Source organism: Budorcas taxicolor, chromosome 10 (assembly GCF_023091745.1).
Source record: "Budorcas taxicolor isolate Tak-1 chromosome 10, Takin1.1, whole genome shotgun sequence".
NCBI lineage: Eukaryota > Metazoa > Chordata > Mammalia > Artiodactyla > Bovidae > Budorcas > Budorcas taxicolor.
In genome coordinates, this window is record NC_068919.1 from 27,302,008 (window position 1) to 27,327,354 (window position 25,347).

The 25,347-nt window shown below is 44.9% G+C and overlaps 1 protein-coding gene across 1 annotated transcript in view; it reads right to left on the minus strand.

Annotated features, from left to right (window-relative positions):
• The window catches only part of RYR3 (ryanodine receptor 3), a 573,341-nt gene that overhangs the window by 58,077 nt on the left and 489,917 nt on the right, over positions 1-25,347 (minus strand). The window contains exons 65-69 of the mRNA XM_052647070.1: positions 19,325-19,455; positions 11,887-12,207; positions 9,390-9,630; positions 597-684; positions 404-496 (exon numbers count right to left, since the gene is read on the minus strand). Coding sequence (XP_052503030.1) covers positions 404-496; positions 597-684; positions 9,390-9,630; positions 11,887-12,207; positions 19,325-19,455 — 874 coding nt within the window. The remainder of the gene's footprint in view (positions 1-403; positions 497-596; positions 685-9,389; positions 9,631-11,886; positions 12,208-19,324; positions 19,456-25,347) is intronic.

Below are 25,347 nucleotides of genomic sequence, written 5' to 3' on the forward strand. Positions count from 1 at the left end.
CATTCTAAGAATATGTGCCAACGACATCTTCAAAGCAATGTCCTTACCGCTAATTAAAAGGTGGCTCTAGGCACGAGTATTTTTTGTAGCTTTTCTACACAGGAAGTACTTCTACTTTACAAAAAGTAAGAGCAGCTTTGGTTTTGCAGACCTCTCAAATGCCTTAGGCACGTCTCAGAACAAACTTTTTGACACACAAAGGAGCTACTTATTTATCAAATGTGATGCCCATGCTTATTTGAGAGCAGTTTCTTCTGGCTCCTTCTCAAAGAAACAACAGTGGAGATTGTTGGTTTTGTGTGGTTTGACCTGAACGCAGTAGGGGCTTATCCTTTCACATACCCAGGACACGTAGCTTGGTTCAAGGCTGGAGAGCCTTTGGAATTGATTTCTATGGACTTACTTTCGACATCTTGCTTTTGCTGTCTCCAGTTAAAAATGCCAAATTATTAATTTCATTCTGAATCACAAAATTTTGCTCTTCCCTCTTGAAGTTCTGAGTTGGGGGAACAGAAAAGCAAACATTACAAGAAAGTTTTCCGAGGTGTGTACCTTTCACCGCGGACTCCAAGCCCAGGGCCCCCGTGTGTGCTTACGTGAGATTTACACCACAGGATGAAGATCTCTGCCACCATGCGGAAGAGCTGGTCAGAGTCTGCATCAGGGCTTTTGAGCCAGTTAGATCTGAGGCGAAAGATAAATGAGTACACATGTGGAATTCCTCAGTGATTGAAACAGTCACACTCTAAAAATTATACCAACATAAGATGCACACCTTTATCCAGATAAAACTGCATCCCCACCAAAGGCACTCTTCAGACAGGCTAAATAACAATATACTCCTCACATGCTTAGAGACAGACATGCAATTGTAGGTATGTTTGAGGGACCTACAATAGTCATTTCCATTTTACTAAAAGATGCCAGGTTTATCTTAGCAAACAGACATTAGAAATCAACATTTCAAAATGGTCAAAAGTAGGGGTTTTTTTGTCCTTTGAACTGAAGAGATGATTAGAGTTACACTCTTAGTTTTATGACTAGTCTCCTTTAATCCACAAGGTTAGCAAGATCAGGAAAGTCTTGGTCACTGTGACATATAATCTTATTGTGGACATCTGTTACTGTCAAGCCTCTGAAATTGTGAGTACTCTATAAACAGTTCAGGACTCACCTATTTTCCTTTCAAAGCCACTTTTATGAATGAAATCTGTAAGAATGTTTTTCACTGATATTTGAAGTGTACATGCAGAGACCAATACTCCTTTGCTCTCTGAAATGGTTTGGAAATTCCCTATCTAAAATACTAGCCTAGGTTAAGAAATTTCACAGTGGTGGCAAGAAGGCTAAACTACAATAGAATTTAGTCACTTCCTTTGACTGTGTGGATCACAATAAACTGTGGAAAATTCTGAAAGAGATGTGAATACCAGACCACCTGACCTGACTCTTGAGAAACCTATATGCAGGTCAGGAAACAACAGTTAGAACTGGACATGGAACAACATACTGGTTCCAAATAGGAAAAGGAATACCTCAAGGCAGTATACTGTCACCCTGCTTATTTAACTTCCATGCAGAGTACATCATGAGAAACGCTGGGCTGGAAGAAGCACAAGCTGGAATCAAGATTGCCGGGGTAAACATCAATCACCTCAGATATGCAGATGACACCACCCTTATGGCAGAAAGTGAAGAGGAACTAAAAAGCCTCTTGATGAAAGTGAAAGAGGAGAGTGAAAAAGTTGGCTTAAAGCTCAACATTCAGAAAACGAAGATCATGGCATCCAGTCCCATCACTTTATGGGAAATAGATGGGGAAACAGTGGAAACAGTGTCAGACTTTATTTTTGGGGGGGGCTCTAAAATCGCTGCAGATGGTGACTGCAGCCATGAAATTAAAAGGCGCTTACTCCTTGGAAGCAAAGTTATGACCAACCTAGATTGCATATTGAAAAGCAGAGACATTACTTTGCCAACAAAGGTCCATCTAGTCAAGGCTATGGTTTTTCCAGTGGTCATGTATGGCTGTGAGAGTTGGACTGTGAAGAAAGCTGAGTGCCAAAGAATTGATGGTTTTGTGTTGGAGAATACTTGTGAGAGTCCCTTGGACTGCAAGGAGATCCAACCAGTCCATTCAAAGGAGATCAGTCCTGGGTGTTCTTTGGAAGGAATGATGCTGAGGCTGAAACTCCAATACTTTGGCCACCTCATGCAATGAGTTGACTCATTGGAAGAGACTCTGATGCTGGGAGGGATTGGGGGCAGGAGGAGAAGGGGATGACAGAGGATGAGATGGCTGGATGGCATCACTGACTCGATGGACGTGAGTCTAAGTGAACTCCGGGAGTTGGTGATGGACAGGGAGGCCAGGCATACTGCAGTTCATGGGGTCACAAAGAGTCGGACATGAATGAGCGACTGAACTGAACTGAAAAGTTGTCTTGCCTCGAATCATCTTGCGCATTTGAATTAAATTATATTTATTTTTTATTTATTTACTTTACAATACTGTATTGGTTTTGCCATACATTGACATGAATCCACCACAGGTGTACATGAGTTCCCAACCCTGAATCCCCCTCCCACCACCCTACCCATATCATCTCTCTGGGTTATCCCAGTGCACCAGCCCCAAGCATCCTGTATCCTGTATCGAACCTAGACTAGCGATTCGTTTCTTACATGATAGTATACATGTTTCAATGCTATTCTCCCAAATCATCCCACCCTCTCCCTCTCCTTATATTTTGAAAGGGGTGGATGATTTGCCACTTTCAAATATCTTTGTGAAGTAATGCATTAGGAGTTAAATTGTGTATCATCTTTCTTAAAGAAAACTGTGGCTCTCATGAATGGTTTAAAAAACTCCATGTCCCTTGGTGCCTGCAGGGGAATAGCTAACAAAAGCCAGTTCTCTACACCCGGGATATCAGACTGAGTTGTCCTGGGCTGCCTGTGCCTTTCTGCCCATTCTGCCCATTACTAGGCTAAGGAAGAAAGTAAAGACTCATAAGGCCAAGACCACCTGTGGATGCCTCTCTCATCTCCTTAGTTCCTTACTGCTTGAGTTCGAGCTTCACGGATGCCTCTGTTTAACCTTTCTAGTTTTCTACTTCAACTAGCCTCTGTTTCATAGGTAGATACTACAGGGGATCTGCCCCACATTTATTCTCGTCTTCTTCCTTAGGAAGAAACCCCCATTTTACCCTGGGTGGTACTGTGTGCTGCTAAGATCACATTACCCAGCCTCCCCTGAGGGACATCTGTGGAACTACACTCTGATTGATGAGCTGGAAGAGGAAGTTGTTGGATAAGCCTCCTGGAAAAGCTCTCTAAAAAGCATCAGATAGCTTAAGGTGCCCTCCTGCCTTTCTACTTCCTCTCTGGGATGAAAATATGACAGCTCAAACTCTAATTGGCATGTTGCACCATAAAGTAACTTTGAAGATGGAAGTCAATGTTAAGGACAGGAAGAGAGAGGGGTGAGGAGCAACAATATTGGCCATGGGTTGGATAACTGCACTTTTTTTGTGTGTGAGATTTAACTTCTACTTTAAGCTACTCTATAAGGTATCCATCACTAGGGGCCAAATGCAATCCAAACTTGAGGCTTGAGATTGGTAATGCTTTTGATTTCTTTCATATTGATTTTTCAGAGTCAAGTGTCAAGTTTTATCAGAAGTACCAGCTGTTCCTTCTGCCGAGTTCTGGCTTAAATGAGCTTTATAGGCTTGCCCTATGCCTCTACTGGGAAGAGACGAGGGCACACATCCTACCCTGCCGAGGAAAAGTCCAGCCACAAGGAATGTGACCTGCAGGAACGCTGAAAACAAAACATCAGGTGAACATCTGCTCACAGGAGAAAGCAGCAGCTTTGGATATCTTGGCTTTCAGCTCAGTGAATTTTGTTTTGAACATCCTTCTTGCAAGAGACGGATTTTTTACTCTTTGTTTTTAGTGAGGGTCCTTCTTCAGGTTCAGAATGGTGGGTCACATGAACCCACCATTAAATGCTTTCTCCCAGGCACATAAATTCTCTGCTCCTCTCTAACCAGACTAAGACAATATTTGCAGGAGGGCAGAAGATTCCAACCTTGCCTCTCCATTGTGTCCGAATCTTTTCCTGCCCCCAAATGAAGTAACCAGGCTCTGTCCCCGCTGCTTCCAGCCTTCCACAGATTTCAAGATCTCTCTCAACATTCAGACAATTGATCCTTTCGGAGGTACTTAACTGATATGTGGGTTTCTTTTATCATCTGCTCTCTCTGCTGCCAAAAGGCAGCTGGGAAATGCAAGGCTGTAGGTGGGGAAGAAGGTTGGATTTAGAGGTAAAACAGAAACAAAAACCAGGAGAATAAAATCTTGGAGAAAGGCAAGAGTGAGAAGAGTTAGACTGCTATTTTCAAAATGACAAGTCATCAGGTTTTTGAAGAAAGTAAAGCCAGTTATCAGGCTTTTGAAAGAAAGTAAAGCCATGCTTCTATATTCACGGTCAGGTTGTCTGACTAAGCCCTAAGAGCTTATCTGTGCCTCGTTCCTGAGCCTTTTGTAGAGGATTCAGCCTGAGGCAGTCACCGCACAGGATTTACCTGGATTCCCTTCAACAGTTTGAGAGATGAGTTTTCACTCCAAATAGCGCTAAAGCTGTCTCTGTTCAGTGTCTCTGATTTCCAGAAACGAAGCTGAGAAGCTGATTTGTGTAAAGAGGTTTGTTGAACCTATGTTGATTTCTAAGCTCCTGGGCTGAGGAGATGGAGGCCTGAGTTACCAGGCTATGACCACAGCATGCCTGGAACTCTCACTCCTTCTGGGTCATTGTCAGGCTGATCACTGACCCACCAAAACTTCTATTCAGATGTCAAAGAGACCTGCCACACTGCTGTGACAGGGCTGAAGGAAGTACAAAGATTTAACACAACAAGAGAAAACAAGGGAAGACAGGGCAAGATGGCTCTCTTCAATATTTAAAGAGCTGCTTAGGGAGAGACTGGAGTAGTTTTGTGGCTCTAAAGAGCAAAAGCAGAGCTGATAGGAGTTACAGATCTGAACTCAACATAGTTCAAAGTTGGGGGAATTGGATGAAGGCAGTTCAAGGTATAAACATTCAGTTATAAGATAAATAAGTCCTAGGGATGTCAGGTTAAACATGACTCATCTGATTAACACTGTATGTTACATGAAAGTTGTTGAGAGTAAATCCTAAGTTTTCTCATTACAAGGAATAAAGACTTTTTTGTCTTTTATTTTGTACCTGTGTGAGATGATGGATGTTCCCTCAGCTTACTGTGGTAAGCCTTTCACGATGGATGTAAGTTAAACCATTCTGTTGCATACCTTACAGAGGTCTTTGTGTCAATTATGTCTCAATAAAACCAGAAGAAAAAAATGAATGAGAAGGAGTTGAAAAAAGTGACTTGAAATGTCTGACACTAGAATGGGAAGGCACGCACGGGTCCAGCTTTGTCTGTTGTCCATAACCGTGGTGGATAATGAGAGGAGGGAAAGGCACCGCTAGGAAAAAGGAAGGGGGTATTTATTTGTCCAGTTAGATGAGCTGACCTCTAATATTCCTGCCAACTCCACAGTCCTGTACTTCCAAGCCAGCCAATTCCTTAGGGTGAAGAAAGGACTCAAGGAAGGTAAAGGCACACACATAGGAAGGAAGTATTTATAAGTGAGGGTCAGATAGCTTTAATGCTCCCTGGTGTTCAGGGAAGAACAGGCTGAAAAGTGGGGATGAATGAATTAATGATGACCTCAAAGACTCTCTGACATTGTCATTTTTAGCAACTTTCAAATACTACGTAAGTAGAACACACTCTGTCTTGAGTCTTGATTGCCCATAGTGGTAAATGCAATTAGAGAGCTATTTCAGGAGCAATCTTACTCTACTCCCATTCCTGCTTTCACCTCAGACTGACAAATTCCTTTGCCAACCTGCTAACATAATTATGTTATCAGAAATGACTAAAATGATGACACTGAGAGCAGGATTTCTTTTGAGAAAGTAAGTAAAATTGCCCATAGATAGTTAAGGAATTATATACACACATACACCTATACAGTGTGCATATGTTCATTCTGTAAAGCTAAATATAAGTAATCTTAAGTAGATATTTTAAATAGTAACTATAATTTACCTTATGAAATAAATGCTAAAATAGGCATATCCAGACCTAGTCCCTGCCCATGACAGAATGGCATACCACTCAGAAAGTAAGCAGTGTTCCCCCAAATGTCTCCAAGTCTTTTCAGTATCTACGATGGGGTATTTTAAAATTAAGCCACTCCAAACTTCCATTGTAGGTCTCGAAGCTCTGGGAAGGTGTGGTTTAATAAAATATCTATTTGGTCTTTGCCTTCCACTGGGACCAGCTGTTCTTTGTTCCTTGGCCTGCTCGCGAACATAAGGTTCCTATGCTTTCATTTCCTCCTTGTTGTTGCTGTTTAGTGGATAAGTCTTTGCGACCCTATGGACTGCAGCACACCAGGCTCCTCTGTTCTCTGCTATTTCCCGGAGTTTGCTCAAAATCATATCCCTTGGGTCAGTGATGATCTAACTATCCTTATTCAGCTTAAATTGCATGATCAATGTTTATAATTAGCCTAGTATATACACCTTCATGCCCTAACCCATTTTTCTTCATCATACTCATTTTGCAAAACCCCAACCAGGGTTAAATCCAACTCTCTACCTAGTCTCAGCCTGTACGTGGCAGCCAAGTTGGCTGGAGAAAAACACAACTTGCTGATGGTCCCACTTTAAATCCACGACCACAGGTCTCAAGTGGGGCCACTGATGCTGCCTCGCAACCATACCGCACTCCTCTGGTCCATCCACTCCCCCTACTTGCCAAAGCCATTGGCCCAGATCTTCTGCTTCCTCCTCAACCCTCCAAGTACATTCTCCCCACCCTCCCTCTCAGTTGATGTTCTTGCTTCCTACTTCACTGAGAATGGAAACAACCAGAAAAGGACTCCTACAGACTGCCAGCCATAATACATTTGGGTGTGTGTGTGCGCGCACGCATGTGTGTGCACGTGTGTGCGTCTGTGTGTCTGCCAGCAGCAGCACCCATGCACCCTGCCCTCCTGCCCATCACTGTAGATGAACGATCTCAGGCGGATCCTCTGCCTGTTTGAATGCATTGCTTTAGAAATTCTCTCTCCCTCTCACCTCGTCAATTTCTCTTCTCTCCAGTGGCTCATTCTCATTCATAAAGAAACAAGTTGAAAAGTCTCACATCTTAAAAACTCTCCTCTTGAACCTATTCTGCATCTAGCTAGCAGCCCACTTCTCTCTTCCCCTATATAGTGAAACTCCCTGTGGGACTGCCGTAATGTTCCAGTGGTTAAGAATCTGCCTTCCAATGCAGGCTACGTGGGCTCGATTCCTGGTTGGGGAACTAAGATCCCTCATGCTGTGGGGCAACTGAGCGCACACACCACAACTAGAGAAGCTGGTGCACTGCAATAAGATGGCAACAAAGCCCATGCAGGGCAGCTGGAGAAAGCCAGCATGCTGCACAGAAGACCTGGAGCAGCCAAAATAGTTAAAAACAAACACCTCCCTGAACAAGCTGTCTGTAGTGCTATCTCCAAGCCCTTTTCTCCTATTCTCTTTCAACCTACTCCAAAGAGGCTTCAACTCCATCGCTTTATTGAAACTGCTCTTGTCAAGGTCACCAATCAGTTATTCATCATTCTTTCCTCCTGGAAATCCTTTGTGGAATTGGTACCTAGGACACAGCACGCCGTTGGCTTCCTCCTGTCTCACTGGTGGCTTCCTCTCAGTCTCACCCGCGGCCCCTTCTCTCCCGCCTGACCCATGTGCAAGGGTTCAGTCCTTGGGACGCTCCTCTCTCCCTCTCAAGCCTTTATTTATCTCCTTCAGTCTCATGGCTCTCAAAGACCACATACCAATATGTAGGCGACTCTCAAATTCTTAGGTCCACACCAGACCTCTCTTATGAACTCTGGACTCATGTAACTGCCCACTTTCATTTTTATATTGAAGAGGCAACTCAAATTAACATGTCTGAAAGGGATCTCTTTGTCTTCCCCTAAAAAACTTCCATACCCACAATCCCCTCCAACTTAATTGTTGGGAACTCCCTCCTTCCATTTGCTCAGAATCATCTTTGACTCATCTCTTTTGTCTTATTTCCAGTCTGCACGTCCTCAAGGCTCTACCTTTAAGATGTTGGGTCTAGAATCTGACATATTCTGTCAATCTTCATTGCTACCAGCCTGGCCCCAGCCACCACCAACTCTTTTTTTTTTTTTTTTTCTTTTAAATTGTAGTAACATACATGTCAAATTACTCATTAGCAACATTCAGTACATTCACAGTGTTGGACCACCACTCTGACTATCTAATTGCAGAACATTTTCAGGACTCTGAAAGGAGACCCCAGTCCCACTAAGCAGTGGCCTCATCCCTCTCTGCCCCAGTCCTGGCACCACTAGTTTGCTCTGTCAACTCCAAATCACCCTCAGCCCTTTACTGGGCCACTGTGAGCCTCCCAGCCAGCCTCCTCACCTGCTTTATTTGCCCTGATCCATCACCACTGTACTTGAAGACTGAGTCAGATCACATCACATTGTAGCTTCAACACTGCACCAACCTCTCATCTCACTCAGAGGAAAAGCCCTGTACTCTCAGCCCCCTGGCCCACCCCTCAACTCCTCTCTCTCTCTGGCCTCCCTGTGATCCCCTAACATCCCCACCCGTCCCCCCCTCAGGGCTTGCACCAGATATTCCTTCTTCCTGGGAACAGACCTCTTCCCCAGATCCACATGGTTTCTGACCTTACCTCCTTCAGGTCTCTGTTCAAATGTCACCTTCTCAGTAACATTCTTTTGAAACTGCCACCTGGCACTCCTGATTCCATTTACTTTGCTTGTATAATTTACTTAGGTAAGTACAGTGTATAGGTAAATATACAAGTACAAAGGGAAGTATATTGTAAATGTCTAAGTACTTTGTTTATCATTTGCTCACCCCACTCTCTTGCCAGAGTGAAAGCTCCCTGGGCCAACATCTTTTTTTCTGTAGTGTTCTTGCCTGTCCTCTTGAACAGTGCCTGGCACACAGTCAGTAATATCTCTTGAATGAGTGTGTGACAGAAGAGCAGAGGGGCAGAAGGGGTTGCTGCCGCCCTTCTTCTGTGGCCTGTGAGGATGGACCAGGTGGCCATGCCACTGGTCATACAGAACCACTGGGCAAGGAAAGCGCTGCCCAGAGGTCCCACAGCAGGGATGGAGGCAGGGGGGTGGACTGGGGGGACGCTGCTGGTGGCAGCCGTGACCTCCCTCTCTCGCCTGTAACAAAACCCAGTTCCACCCTTCCATCGGGGGCCAGCCCTGCCCAGGCGCCTCTGTACCTGCTGTTGTCCACGTAGCGGATGAGCATGGGGTAGAAGGCATAGAGGTCTCTGCAGAGGATAGCAAACTCATCCAGGATGAGCAGCTCGGCCTCCTGCGTGTCGCCCTTGCTGTCCGCTCGCAGCTGCTCCTCCTCCTGCACGGTCTTGATGGCCTTCTTCTTCAGCTTCTCCAGGGTCGGGATGAAGTGGCTTCTCAGCAGGTCTGGCCTGGCTTTGCTGATGATCGGTTGGGCGTACACTGTGTTTGCAAACAAAGGGTCTCCCCCTCATTCCACAGGTTATGACAGTCGAGAAAAGGAAAGAAGGGACACTCAAAGGTGAGGCTATGGAAAGCCCTTAACTCAGACTGGCAACCTTCCTTCATCTTCCTCTTGGCATGTCTGTCTCATGAAGTCACAGTTGCTGGGGTGGGGTTAGGCATGGACGGAGCTACAGGAAAAGGTCCCTATTCCTGTTTTGCTTCTTCAAGTTATGAGAAGAGCCACCCCTGAACTCTTCAGGCATGGCCCTTGCTACTTCTCTGAGCTCTTCATAATAGACCATCTTGTTTCATTTTAGAAGAGTGACTTTGGCTACGTTATAAACTCCTTGAAGGAAGTCTTTTGTTTATATAAACAGCACTGTGCTGAGTCAAGAGTACATACTTAACACTATGCTTTCTGGTTATTTTATAGAGAAATCTCTGAAAAATACACAAACCCAACTATAGTTCTCAGCCCCCAACACTTGAGAACTGCCAGCCTGTTATCTTGGGGCTCCTCTAGGCCCTAAGAAAAGCAAACGACTATCATCTATAATGAATTGAGAGGCAGGCTAGGGTGGCCACTAAAAGTCAATGAGCAGAAACAAGCCATCAGTAGGACTTGGGACGATGATTCTGGCCCTCTTAAAGACAAAGATAAAACCTACATGTCTCACTGACTTTTTAAAATGCAATATCCTATTGGTCTAATTCATAATAAAGGTAAGAATCAGAGTAATTATTTAGATATGTGAAATAAAATTCTCAAGAGTCATGAACCATTCACAAAGTACAATATGTACTTTGTGTATTTCAAAGTTCTTTAATGTAGGGCTTTTCAGTTGGAGACAGCCTATATCCCAGCACTTTTAAATCTCACTGTGCCTTATTTTTTGCTTTCATAAGAAAGACTTTTTTAGAAAGAGAAGGTGAAGGCAGTTCTCTGTTGCAATGTGTTAATCAAGAAGTCGAAACTTAGTAGTATGATGGCTCACATTTAATACCTTGGTCCTCACCTGGGTGCATCTCTGCTTTGGACCTGGAATCAGAGTGGTTCTTCCAGATATGGGTGATTTGAGGTTGCTCTTGAAAACTGACTTTGTTTACACACCAGGAATGAAGTGACCTGACTGAATGAGATCTGGACACACTTGTGAAATAACGGGCCAAGTTCAGTTCTCATCAGTGTGCTGTGACTTCTTTCCTTCGTACCCCTGGGGAATCTAAGGGAGTTCATTCTTTGATTTCCTTCCTTCCCTTAATCCAGATTTACAAATGTAGAGCCCTCAACAAATTACTTTAGGGTTAACAATATTCTTGGGCTGAAAGGTAAGAAAGGAACACCAATTTACCTATTCACATGTTCCCAGGGGCCTATACTATCCAGGAGCCATCAGTAACCAAAGTATTTATTAATATAATTTGAATCTGAGTTCATTTCAGAGACAGGAAGAGGGTAGGAAGTTTACTTCCTTGGTCTGGCAGAGGGGCATCTACTCATTTGTCCAGGAAGCTAATAGTTCCTATTGACCCAGTGGCTGTGTTTCATGGTCCAGGAAAGTGTAGGGGTGAAACAGCTATGGTGAAACTGTGTATCTAAATTGCAGGTCTATCAAAGGCAATGACTTTAGCTTCTGTCTCCTCTGACTTTACTGTGACAGAGGACCCTAAAATCTTCATGGTTTCCTGACTGTGGAAAGTGTGGTTATTAATTTTCCAAGCCTCTCCTTTTTTGAGAACAGAAAATCAGCAAGTAACTAGGAGCCTACTGCATGCAAGGAGTTCTAGAGGAATACAGAACAAACCCAAAATCCAAGTGATGCTACTATGAGCCTAAATCAGAGAGTGTCTTAGAAAGCATAAAGTGAGACACAAATGCTAGAAACTTACAGTACAGCCCAGGTGGGAGTGAGTTTTGTACATGTGGAAAACAACACGGGGTCACTTACCCAGAAAATGTGAACACTTATTACTGTAAGAGCAAATGGGATTCTTAAGTACCAAAAGCAAATGAGCAATCATCATCAGAGTCTTGCAGAGTTTATTAAGAAGGGCTTCCTGGAGATTTGAGGGGCTGGATTAGTTGGGGAGTCAGGCAGGAGCATTTGCTCCAGGAAGCCCTATAGGGGAATAAGTCAGTTCTTTTTACTGTTAAATATCTAAGGTGGGGAGCGGGGATAGCTTAATGATAGACTAAGAGAAGAAAAAGAGTCTAGGCATCTCGATGCCAGGGCTGAAAGACATGTGTGGTACCTGCAATGCGCTTCATCCAAGAGGCCTCATCGATGCCCAGGTTGTTGTTGATGATTTTCAGAATGTTGCCCAGGATGACACTGAGGTGTTCAGACGTGACCTTGGTGCACCAGGGCCCTGCACTGGGGGGCAGGTGCTCAGGCCCCCGCTCCCACCAGTAGGATAGGTAGTTGCACAGCATGGGCAAGATGACCTCAATGACGTGGGGCATCTCTGTGTACCGGGCCCCTGACTCAGCCAGGTCGTTGATTTCCTTCATCAGGCCTTCCAGCTGGGGGATGTCGGGGCACATCTCCTCCACTGTGTCTGGCATCCCCAGAACTGACCGAGAGGGTACAGGAATAATAAAGGGACAGTGATTCAAAACAAACCTTCTCTCTCTGTTACCCCTCCTTTGATCTTGAGACATAATTTTCCACCCCAGAACCTCAAGCAAGTAAGCACTGGATATGTAGGAGCTATTGTAAGGGCTGCAACTTCCAGGGGCTGGGTTATCTTCTAGATGGTCTATTCAGGTCAAGTTCAAGTTTAAGTTTATTCAACTTAAACGGAATCTTAAAGGAATATAACAGAGACACGGCTGAGGTACATTTCATAAGACTTCTCTGTGAAAAAGTCAGTCTCTTGGCTTCTGTCTCCTGGCCTCAGTGCATGCACTGCCAAAGGAGGACGCAAAGCAGAAAAGCAACCCATAGATATGGAGCTGCCAATTTGTGGTTCAGCCACCTAGATCATGTCTGTACTGTTTTGAAAAGGAAAAAGAAACCTCTTGCATCAAAGATTCTTTTAGCTGGACCAGAGACAACATTTTCCATCCAGTTGAAACCTGTGGGGAGCGGGAGACAGTGCATGTACACTGATTTCTGCGTTTACAAAAGAAGTTATTGATGATGTGAAGTAACCTTTGCCAAGAGCTCTTGTCAATCACTTAGACCTTTTTGTTTTTGAAGGCTTAAAAGCAAGGAATAGTGAGTTAGCCCTGTCTTTTCCTCATAGTGAATGACTGAGGTCACTTCACTGAACAAGGACAGACAGGATGAGATGATTACAGAGTTCAACATGAAACGTTGTCAGGTACAAGAATGGTAAATGGAAAAAGCCAAGAGGATATCTGTCCTGTTCTTAAGGCAAAGGACACTCTTTTCCTCCAAGATGGGAGGAGAGACCAGAAGCAACCTGAAGTTGCTTATGGGTGAGATGCAAATAAGGGCTCTGCGTGGCAAGGCATGGCCCAGTTGAGAAAGAAACATGAATCAGAAGCGCTGCAGAGCATCCTGGTCGGCAGCTCACGTGCAGACTCCAATCACAAGCTAAACTTCTTAGCGTGGGGCCAAAGCATCAGGCACCACGGAACCTAGGGAGTCAGAGAAGCAACGGGAAAATGTGGTGCCTTTTAGATCCACTAGTGGGGCACATTGGATCCACCAGAAGATTTGAGGACATTATTTTTGATATTAAAAGCAAAGCGCAAAGTTCTCAGGAATTTCAAAGGAAAAAGCAGGAGACTTCAAATGAAATGTGACATTTAGTGAGCTGGGTTCTCCCTTCAGGCCCTGTGCTATGGGGTTACTGCTGGTGTGAAATCTCTCTTTTCTAGATTTTAAGTCCATAGGAATGGAAGGGTTAATGAAGAAAAGGCCACAGCAAAGGCTTTGGCTTTTAGGAATATCAGTCAATTGAAGGGTCTGTCTTGGTTTCCTTCATGATTGTACTGCCTGGAGCAAAGATACAGAATAATCCTGTGAAGATAGACTAAGAGATGAAAAGATAGTACAGGCATCTTGGTTCCTGGGCTGGGGTGGGGAGGAAAGGCATTTGTGGTACCTTCATCCAGGAGACAATGAATCTGTAGCTGATACAATCGGTTCTACAGGATGGTGTGCAGCTGCAAATCAATGGACTTGGAAGAGCCTCCCTGCTATGGAGGAGGCCCAGCCGGGGGTGTCCTAACACTTGCCCTAATTATGTTTTTTTCTTGCTATTGGTATGGCCTTTGGTAAGAGGAAGGCTGATTACTCTTCCTTGGAATTTAGGAGTAAAGCAATGTCCTTTAAATCCAGACAATTCAAAAGGATTAGCAGCACGAAGGCCAAAGAATATCAAACTTCTGTGATTTACAGCAAAGGGAATTATATGGGTCAGACACGATCCATTGCCAATGCTGGTCATTTGTAGAGAACAAGTCTGGCCTGTACCTTGCCGCAGAGCAATAAGAATCAGGGGTGACGTCAATGTGGGGGTCTGGGGAGACTCTCACAAACAAAATCATTTGACACATACGGTGTCAGATAGTAGATACAAATGGTGAAGTCAAACATTCTACCTTCAGGCTCTGCACACAGAGCAGTGTCAACTGCCACAGATGCAACTGAAGTTTACAACTGTTGGCTATAAAACTATACATGAGAAGGCTCGGAGCGTGTGTGTGTTTAAATGTCACACAGACAATCCATCGTCATAGACGCTTTTTTCTCCTCCTGCCTAACACAGAGTTGCTTGAGGTTGCTTCATTGGAGTCATTATAATGACCTTTAAAAGTTATTTATATGTAATTGGTCCTCGAGGGGAAGAAACATTCGCGATTCCGGTGGTGTTTTGTACTTCAAATGCCGCATAATAAACCGGCAGAATGAATGCTGCTGAGTTATCTACCTGAAAAACAGCTCAGTTGGGTCCTGTTAGAATCAGATTCAAGACTGTAAGGCGGAACCATTAGAACACGCTGTCCTTTCATCTTCCATACCAGTGGCTCTCAAAGTGAGATTGTCCTGCCAGCAATGGCAGCATCACCTGGAAACTTGTTAGGACCTTTGGAATCTCGACTTCCTGAATTAGAAACCCTAGGGGTAGGACTTGGCATTCTTCAACAAGCCTTTTGAGTGATCCTCATACATGCTATCAAGAGAGAACCGTTGGGAAAGACTGAGTTAGAGTCCACAGCTGTACTTTTTTCGCCAGGCAGCTCTTCCCTCAAGATGACAGCATCAGAGAGCACCACTTCTGTAGTTTTACATGGAAACCTACATGGAAACTGGACCTCCTTCCTCTCTGGTTGATCTTTTCCAATAAGGATTTGAAAAGTAAACTTGGCTGGTGAGTAGGATGTTTTGGTTAATCTATTATCCTGACTGGGCTTTCCTAGTGGCTTAGTGGTAAAGAATCCACCTGCCACTGCAGGAAACGCAGATTTGATCCCTGGATTGGGAAGATCCCCTGGAGAAGGAAATGGCAACCCGCTCCAATATTCTTGCCTGGAAATCCCATAGAGAGAGGAGCCTGGGAGGTTATAGTCCATGGGGTCGCAAAGAGTTGGACGCCTTAGCGACTGAGTATACACACACAGAGATCTAATTCTACTCACGAATGGAGTCAACAACAACAAGATTCTGGTTAATAGACCACTGCCACACGTAACCAAAGACTTCATCTAGCACACAGCTAGATAAGCCTTTTCTAGACATATCTTAACAATTTTGAATGAGTTAAAAAATGCTCCAGGATGTTACAGGATAGAAGAGGTCCTAATATGAGTAACTCTGCTAGCAAAATGGACTACAGCCCACCAGGCTCCTATGTCCATGGGATTTTCCAGGCAAGAATACTGGAGTGAGTAGCCATTCCCTTCTCTAGGGATTGAACCTGGGTATCCCACATTGTGGGTAGATTCTTCACCATCTGAGCTACCAGGGAGACTCCACTTATTGAGATGCCCAATTGACTGAAGGCTTGATAAGTCAGTTCCTATTGTATTTCTCAACCAAAGACTCACATCATCTGTCACATTCCTTTCCCTCAGGCCACCTACTGTGTGTAGTGAATGAAGTCTACCTTTTCAGAGTCCAGTCATTGTCTGGCTCCAGGCAAACATGGTTATCCCAGAATACATATTTATGTACACTCTGCTTTTCGAGAGCTGGACACATCATCAGAATTCACTCTTTGTTAACTGAACGATGAAAAATATGGGCTCAGAGGACTTGGGCCCTGAGTTCCCAGTGTGTGACTGATGCATGAACAACAGTGTCGCCACTAATCACAACCTTGTCCCTTTTTCCTTACGGAGAATGCGATGACAGATACTTATTTTTACTTTATGAATATGTCTTACTAAATCAACATAAAGGTATATAAGATAAGAAGAAACATATTTCTAATAGCCCTTGAGAACAATGGGACACAGTCATTTCCTTCCCTCCAAAGCCAGTCTAGGCTTTCCTCCATCTGGGTCAATTTCAAATTTGCCTGCTACTTTACCTCTATGTCCCATTGCTTCATGGCAACTAGATGGGGAAACAATGGAAACAGAGACAGACTTGATTTTCTTGGACTCCAAAATCACTGCAGAGGGTGACTGCAGCCATGAAATTAAAAAAGACTCTTGCTCCTTGGAAGAAAAGCTATGACCAACCTAGACAGCATATTAAAAAGCAGAGACATTACTTTGCCAACAATGGTCTGTCTAGTCAAAGCTATGGTTTTTCCAGTAGTCATGTATGGATGTGAGAGTTGGACCATAAAGAAAGCTGAGTGCCAAAGAATTGATGCTTTTGAAGTGTGGTGTTGGAGAAGACTCTTGAGAGTCCCTTGGATTGCAAGGAGATCCAACAGTTAATCCTAAAGGAAATCAACCCTGAATATTCATTAAAAGGATTGATGTTGAAGCTGAAGCTCCAATACTTTGGCCACCTGATGCAAAGAGCTGATTCTTTAGAAAAGACCCTGATGCTGGGAAAGATTGAAGGCAGGAGAAGAAGGGGATGACAGAGGATGAGATGGTTGGATGGCATCACTGACTTGATGGACATGAGTTTGAGCAAGCTCCGGGAAATGGTGCTGGACAGGGAAGGCTGGCATGCTGCAGTCCATGGGTCACAAAGAGTCAGACACGACTGAGCTACTGAACAACAACTATCTCTATAAGTTCAAGAGCAAAGTAGATCTCTCTCTTTCCCAAGGTGCAAGCTCTACACACTGGTGACACAGATAGAGACACTTTTTCTTGAATCACAGCTGGAGCAGAATAAATACATCAGTATCCAGCTCTGTCATAAGGTTGGGGAGCAATATCTTAGCTGGCTTCTGTCTACAGATGCCACAGCCCTTCCTCATCATTACCAAAGCCTGCTCTGTCGTTTAACTCCTACTTTAGCTGCAAGACATAACTCATGTGGAATCATAAGACAGCAGAGAAAAACAAGGTTGGGACTATAATTTTCCTAGTCCATGAAAGGGGAGAAAGGGTGAGATGAGGCTGAGGGGATTGGGGAATTAACTGAGAGATGCCACGTGAGACTTTGGAATGTGGAGGCAACTTGGCAATATATCTCTCTCGATGAGCTCTGAGAACTCTGGTCTCCACAGTATTTTAGCTCAACAAGAGAACTTTTTAAAGCAATTTTGTCTCAAATGTCCTGGTCATGTTTACTGGGGACCAGGTGCTGCTTTTATCTGAAGTGGGAACAAAGCTGCCAAAGCTTAGCACTCTGGATTCTTAGATGGAAACAAGAGTGACAGAGAAAAATGTAGCAAGAACCCTTCTTCCCTTAGGACTCTTAGGATCCACGACAGTTTGAAAAGAGGGCTTGAACCAAATGGAACTGAAAAACAGTCTAGTCATCTGCTGGTCCTGTGTGCCAATATGTTAAGAAAATACTGCTTAAGAACAGGATATATCTGGTTTGAAATGGTTTGCTATGATTTTTTTGGAGGGGGGCAAGTTCTGCTTTTCTTAACATCAATCTAACCCATCATGTGGTAGCTTTTGCTTCATGTTACATCAAGTCAAGGTAGTTCTTTCCAGTTGGAGGCCAAGTTTCACTCGAGGTTCCTGTTGGAAGAGCCTCTGATCTACTCCATTGTCCTACAGCAGGATCACACTTATCCATACACGGGGACCCTTCTCTTCCATCCCCCAGAAGCAGGTTTACCACCTGCCTTGGATTCCAGTTCCAGGTTACTCTAGAAGAGGGGGGTGGGAAAACTTTTCCTATAAAGGGGCCAGACCGTAAATATTTTAGCCATTGCAGGGCCAACAGTCTTTGCTGCCACTACTCAACTCTGTCGCTGCAGTTGAAGGGGAACAGAATGGGCCACCCCCAAATATGCCCCTTTGGATTACTTTGAGCTGATTACTTTTAAGAAACTGAAGATCCAGGAGAATGTCTGAAAACAGAGTTACCCTTTTGTAAGGGAAATCTACCTTTGTAAACAAAGTTTACCTTAGTTACAGGAGCCTGTACGAGAAGAGAGCTCTTACCAAAAGCACGGTGAGGCACACTGCTTACCAAGCCCTTCCTCTTCTCACTTTCCCATGGATTACTACCCCATCTGAAGCCCTAGACTCCTAACCTTTTCCTCAGGATGGTATATAAGTCTCAAATGTTGGGCTGGCTTTTGAATCTCACATCTTTTGGGGGCTCCCTTATGTACACACATGTCCATAATTAAGTGTTTTTTTTTCCTCCCGTCAATCTATTTCAGAGGGGAGGTCTCAGCCAAGAACAATGAAGGGTAAAGGGAAAATTATTTTTCCTTCCCTACACAGTGCTGAGGCCTTCCCTGGGGGCTCAGTGGTAAAGAGTCCTCTGCCAATGCAGGAGAGGTGGGTTGGATCCGTGGGTTGGGAAGATCCCCTTGGAGAAGGAAATGGCAAGCTACTCCAGTATTCTTGCCTGGGAAATGCCATGGACAGAGGAGCCTGGTGGGCTGCAGTCCATGAGGTCACAAATGAGTCAAACACGACTCAGTGATTAAACTACACAACAACAACACAGTGCTAAAGCAGCCACAGACAACATGTAAATGAATGGATATGACCATGTTCTAATGAAACACCGTTTATAAAAATCAGCAGTGGGCGGATCTGGACCATAGCCTAGCACTGTTCTAGAACTCAGTATGCCAACACTCCTGTCAAATTCTCTTCTGTGTAGAATTTCAATTCCTTCTTGTGTTTTTCTATCCATCCTTCATGAAGATGAAGAACGCATGGTCATCATCCTTGGAAGCACAGCCTTGCTGTGGACTTGAAGAGTATACCAAGGTTATCAGTGCAGCCCTGTGCTACCCCCTTGCTCCCACTCTCTGGAGAGGAACAGAGAAGGACAGTCACATCCCCAGGTGCAGGAAGGGAATGGAGATCAGGGCAGACAGGAGAACCTGAGCTCTTAGGATTCAAGGGATGTTGAAACCAACTGCACCATCTCCTTTTTTCACAGAAAGAGGAAACCAAAGTCTAAAGAAAACAAAGAACTTGCTTGTGAGCCCAGTTTTCCAGCAAGATGGAGACCTCTCACAGGGCGCCAGTTCTGACCTCCTGGCCCCTCTCAGACCACATGAACCAACAGGACTGGGGGCTGCTGTCCTTGTCTTTCTGGCTTTCTCTCCCACTGCTTTCCCCTAAGTACATCAGTGATGACCTCTGATGGATGGTACTTACTAGACCTCTCCCTGGGGGTTTTGGTGTTGAAGACGGAGAGCGGGTTGTAGCGGTTAAGGGTGGGCTCCAGGAATGCCACTGGTATGGCGGCTGCCAGTGAGGCCAGGCATTCTCCAAGGGCAGGACGCTGCCTGGAAACAAAGAAGTCCATTTAGAAGTGGTGCCACCTCCGTGCTGGCCCCATGCATTGGTGGACCAGGCCTCTTTCCCAGGATGTCTCGGGCTACTTCCCCACAGATGGCTCCACTGGACATGCTGGGCCTTGAGCTCAGCTGGATTGCATGTTCTTCCCTCTCCTCTTTTTCTGGACACTAACCAATGGTTTACAATGGTCTCATTCCCTGCTACCTAGTTCTTAAATAACTAAGGTGATATATACTATGTAGCTTGTTCTCTCCCAGCATCTCTGAGAGCAAGTTTGGCTGGCATCCAAATTGAATCGGATCCTCCCGGTTCTTAAAATGTTTAAAAATCTTTCATGGAATTTGTCTATTCCCTGTTATAAGTAGAGCTTGTGTTGACCAATGGGAACTGTAGACAATGGGCCCAAAACACCAATGACACACCAAATTAAAGTTCTGCCTTGCAAGATAAATGACACGTCCAAACCAAATCGCTTGATGTAGACAAAAGAGCTGTAACACCTATTACTTCTCTTTCTTCCACAAACACTTGAGTGTCCACCATGCACTAAACTTTCATTTTTAAGTCTTTCTGTGAAAGACACAATCAATCAAAATCAAAATGCTCGGGATTCCTAGTTCAGATTTCTAGTTCCCCGGCTAAGAGGACTTACACTTACCTGTAGGATAACCAAGGCTGCAAGAGTAAGTGATGGACCACAAGCCACCAGCTGGTCAAAGCAGAGCTAGTACTGAAAGAATGCGTCCCCTCTCAGACCTGGGCTTAGCCCTGGATTTGTATTGTCTAATCCAGCAGGTTCTTTCTGCTACTGAGATGATATACAGTCATAGCGCTGGCTCACAGGGCCCCATAAGGGGGCTGACATCTGTTGCTTCCTGATGAATGGGAGACCAGAGCCATCTGTTTTCCACCTATCAGTATCTTTTCCCTGCCACTGTCTGGCATTTGATCACAGACAGACTATACACACCTGCCTTGTGAGTTACATATGTGATGTCAGTTTCCAAATAAGAGGAAGAATTTCTTCAAATAAACCAATAATGTGAGTCCTTTATTAGACATGATACAAAGGTAACTAGTAGAAAAGGTACACATTAGGTCAATAATTAAGAGATGAAAAGGGATTACAGGATTCAAGCCCCTCTTGTTTGTCTTCCTCTGTGACTGATGAGCTTCAACTCATCAGTATGAATGTGGATACTGTGCATGAAGCTCACCAGGAGAAGCCCTGGGTGCAGAGGATGTCAGGCTGCACATTGGGGGATATTACAGAGCCATTATGGAGAAAACTGCCAGCTAGAGGGGGCATGCTTGGAGCCAAGAGCAAACGCGTACCGCACTATAGCAGTTCTGCAGAGACAGGAAGGCGTTAAGTTCTCATGGTTACCTTCAGTTCCCACCAAAACCCATGCCCAACAGCATGTACACTCTGCTATATTTAAAATGGATAATCAACAAGGACCTACTGTACAGCACAGGGAACTCTGCTCACTGAGGCATATCAGGCTGTTATGTGGCAGCCTGGATGGGAGGGGAGTTTGGGGGAGAAGCAATACTATGTGTGTGTGTATGTGTGTGTGTGTATGTGTATGTATATATATATATACATGAGTCCCTTTGCTGTCCACCTGAAACCATCACAACATTATTAATCTGCTATACTCCAATATAAAATAAAAAGTTAAAGAAAAGTGCTATGAAAAGGATAAAGAAACTCATACCCAGCATCCCATTAATTGTCCTTCACTATGACAACAGCCAACTTCCCTGGTGGTTCAGACAGTAAAGTGTCTGCCTACAATGTGGGAGACCAGGTTCAATCCCTAGGTCAGGAAGATCTCCTGGAGAAGGGAATGGCAACCCTCAAACTACCACATAATGGCACTCATCTTACACGCTAGTAAAGTAATGCTCAAAATTCTCCAAGCCAGGCTTCAGCAATACGGGAACCGTGAACTTCCTGATGTTCAAGCTGGTTTTAGAAAAGGCAGAGGAACCAGAGATCAAATTGCCAACATCCACTGGATCATTGAAAAAGCAAGAGAGTTCCAGAAAAACATCTATTTCTGCTTTATTGACTATGCCAAAGCCTTTGACTGTGTGGATCACAAGAAACTGTGGAAAATTCTGAAAGAGATGGGAATACCGGACCACCTGACCTTCCTCTTGAGAAACCTATATGCAGGTAAGGAAGCAACAGTTAGAACTGGACATGGAACAACAGACTGGTTCCAAATAGGAAAAGGAATATGTCAAGGCTGTATATTGTCACCCTGCTTATTTAACTTCCATGCAGAGTACATCATGAGAAACGCTGGGCTGGAGGAAGCACAAGCTGGAATCAAGATTGCCGGGAGAAATATCAACCACCTCAGATATGCAGATGACACCACCCTTATGGCAGAAAGTGAAGAGGAACTAAAGAGCCTCTTGATGAAAGTGAAAGAGGAGAGTGAAAAAGTTGGCTTAAAGCTCAACATTCAGAAAACGAAGATCATGGCATCTGGTCCCATCACTTCATGGGAAATAGATGGATAAACAGTGGAAACAGTGTCAGACTTTATTTTTTGGGGTCCCAAAATCACTGCGGATGGTGATTGCAGCAATGAAATTAAAAGATGCTTACTCCTTGGAAGGAAAGTTAAGATGAACCTAGATAGCATGTTCAAAAACAGAGACATTACTTTGCCAACAAAGGTCCATCTAGTCAAGGCTATGGTTTTTCCAGTGGTCATGTATGGATGTGAGAGTTGGACTGTGAAGAAGGCTGAGTGCCAAAGAATTGACGCTTTTGAACTGTGGTGTTGGAGAAGACTCTTGAGAGTCCCTTGGACTGCAAGGAGATCCAACCAGTCCTTTCTAAAGGAGATCAGTCCTGGGTGTTCTTTGGAAGGAATGATGCTAAAGCTGAAACTCCAGTACTTTGGCCACCTCATGCGAACAGCTGACTCATTGGAAAAGACTCTGATGCTGGGAGGGATTGGGGGCAGGAGGATAAAGGGACGACAGAGGATGAGATGGCTGGATGGCATCACTGACTTGATGGATGTGAGTTTGACTGAACTCCGGGAGTTGGTGATGGACAGTGAGGCCTGGCGTGCTGCAATTCATGGGGTTGCAAAGAGTCGGACACGACTGAGCAACTGAACTGAACTGATGACAACAGCCAATAATTCCAGTAGTACCAAGACACCAGACTGTCAAAACTGTAGAGTCTCTGGATAGGATAACAAGCATTTTCTAGGGGACAGGTCAGGGAGGTAGCTAGGGGAGCCACTGTTGTCTGAGAAGTAAGCCAGGTAGTAAAGAATCCACCTGCAGTGCAGGAGACCTCGGTTTGGTCCCTGGGTTGGGAAGATCCCCTGGAGAAGGGAATGGCTACCCACTCCAGTATTCTTCCCTGGAGAATTCCATGGACAGAGAAGCCTGGCAGGCTGCAATGTGACAAAATAGCATGTCTTTATGGTCTCATTATAAAGGTTAGAATCAACTTGCAACTTCATTATGCATAGCGAAAGGATACACATTTGAGTTGGGTTAGAAATGTGATCTTAACTGGTCCTGAAAAAAAAATGCCTTGACAAGACTATCTAGGGTAGAGTCAGAATGTGTTGGGGGCTAGCCTGGGGGTCCACAGAACTGTTCTGCTTGAGATGCCAGAGGAGTCTGCTGGACCAGAGAGAGGGAGGAGGGAGAGGGTGGGTGAGTCTCGATAGAAAGCTGGGTACTCCTTGGAACTTCCATACACTCCTTAGCCAAGTTATCAAGCCTAAGACAAATGTGATCTTTTAATTACTTTAAAAGAAAATGAATACATGTGATTTTATCCCTTCTTTTCTATCTTATTCTTGAGCTCAGCTTTTAGGGGATTAGCTGACAACTTATTTGGCCTGAAGTATTTGAGCTTCCAAATAATTTTCAAATCAGCCTCCAGCAAGCAAGAATGCCCTCAGCCAGTTAAGCACTTGTTAGCTAACAGCACAGCCTTGTCCTTCTGTGAAAGATCTGATTGTTAAATCATCCCATCCAGGTCTGCTCTGGAAGGTCTATTTGGGAGCTGCATCAGTGGTGGAAGGGGCTTCCCTGCTGGCCCAGCAGGTGAAGATTCCACCTGCAAGGCAGGAGACGTGGGTTTGATCCCTCAGTTGGGATCGCCTGGAGTAGGAAATGGCAACCCATTCCAATATCCTTGCCTGGGAAATCCCATGACAGGGGAGCCTGGCAGCATCGCAGAGTCAGACACGACTGAGCCCATGGCACATTAGTGGTGGAGGAAGGGAGGGGGCGGGGCTGGGGAGACGGCAGAGCCCAAGGGTCTTCCAGGGAGCTCTGCAAGGCTGCTTCATCTCTGAACAGGCCCTGGCCAGTCCTGTTCTCCATCTCTCCTCCTCAACACCTCTTCTCCTCCCACTCCTTTGCTTCTTTCTAAGCTCATGGTGGTGGTAGAAAGGCCAACCCTCAGGACAGCTGATTGGAGTGAGGGCCTCTGCACATTGAACATGAAGAGCCACATGTCTTCATGTGACAAGGGGTGATATCAAATCTGAGAGCAAAGTTTTAATTGGGGCAGGGAGAGGAATCTAGGATACAGCTGGTCCTGGGCTGTCTTGGTACTAAATTTACCCATTCGGTTCAGCTCAGTTGCTCAGTCATGTCTGACTCTTGCAACCCCATGGACTGCAGCATGCCAGGCTTCCCTGTCCATCACCAACCTCCAGAGCTTGCTCAAAGTCATGTCCATTGAGTCAGTAATGCCATCCAACCATCCCATCCTCTGCCGTCCCCTTCTCCTCCTGCCCTCAATCTTTCCCAGCATCAGGGTCTTTTCCAAGGATTCAGTTCTTCACATCAGGTGGCCAAAGTATTGGAACTTCGGCTTCAGCATCAGTCCTTCCAGTGACCATTCAGGAGTGATTTCCTTTAGGATTAACTGGTTTGCTCTCCTTGTAGCACAAGAAACTCTTTACTTTAATTGATCCATACTACTTCTCTTGTCTTTCACTCACCAAAATTGAAGTTATGATCTCCCCAAAGTGGATTTCTAGAGTTAGTCTGATGAAAGGCAATCCTTGGGGGCAATGGACGGTTCTCTGGTGTTATGCTGACTCCCTGACGTGAGGGAGAGGGACAAGCATGCTATTTAGTTACTGACAAACTGAGTCTCTGCCAACTCACCACAGGCATTTTCTAGTCTGGAGCACACAACGATGCTAATAAGCTGGAGAGGGAAATAACAGTGCTGGTCTCACTGAGAAAAGCTTTTTCTGTAAAAGCCCAGAAGTCTGCCAGTTAATGCTCCTGGCTGTGAAATACCAGAGGGATGACCTTCGCCTCCAGGTCCAAGACCAACTGAGCTAGACAAAGGTGAGGTGAGGTGAAGTTGCTCAGTTGTGTCTGACTCTTTGCGACCCCGTGGACTGTAACCTACTAGGCTTCTCCGTCCATGGGATTCTCCAGGCAAGAATACTGGAGTGGATTGCCATTTCCTTCTCCAGGGGATCTTCCCGGCCCAGGGATCGAACCAGGGTCTCCCTCATTGGAGGCAGACGCTTTAACCTCTGAGCCACCAGGGAAGCCTAAACTTGCTGCTAAAATACTGGTGGTTATTAGCACCTCCCAGGGGGCATTGTGGGTGTGGACCAAGCAGAGGGCAAGGGCTACAGAAACAGCTCCCTAGCAACCAAAGGGCATACTGGAAGAGTTTACCCCTCGATAGAGAAACACACTCTCCCTGCAAGCCCCCTCAGTTATTACTGTTAAAAACAGTACTTTTCATGTAACAGTACTTGGTCAATGCTGACAGACTGAAGAGACTTCAATTGTTTTTTTTTTTTTTTTTTCCATTAAATTGAAGTATGGCTCAGATGGTAAAGAATCTG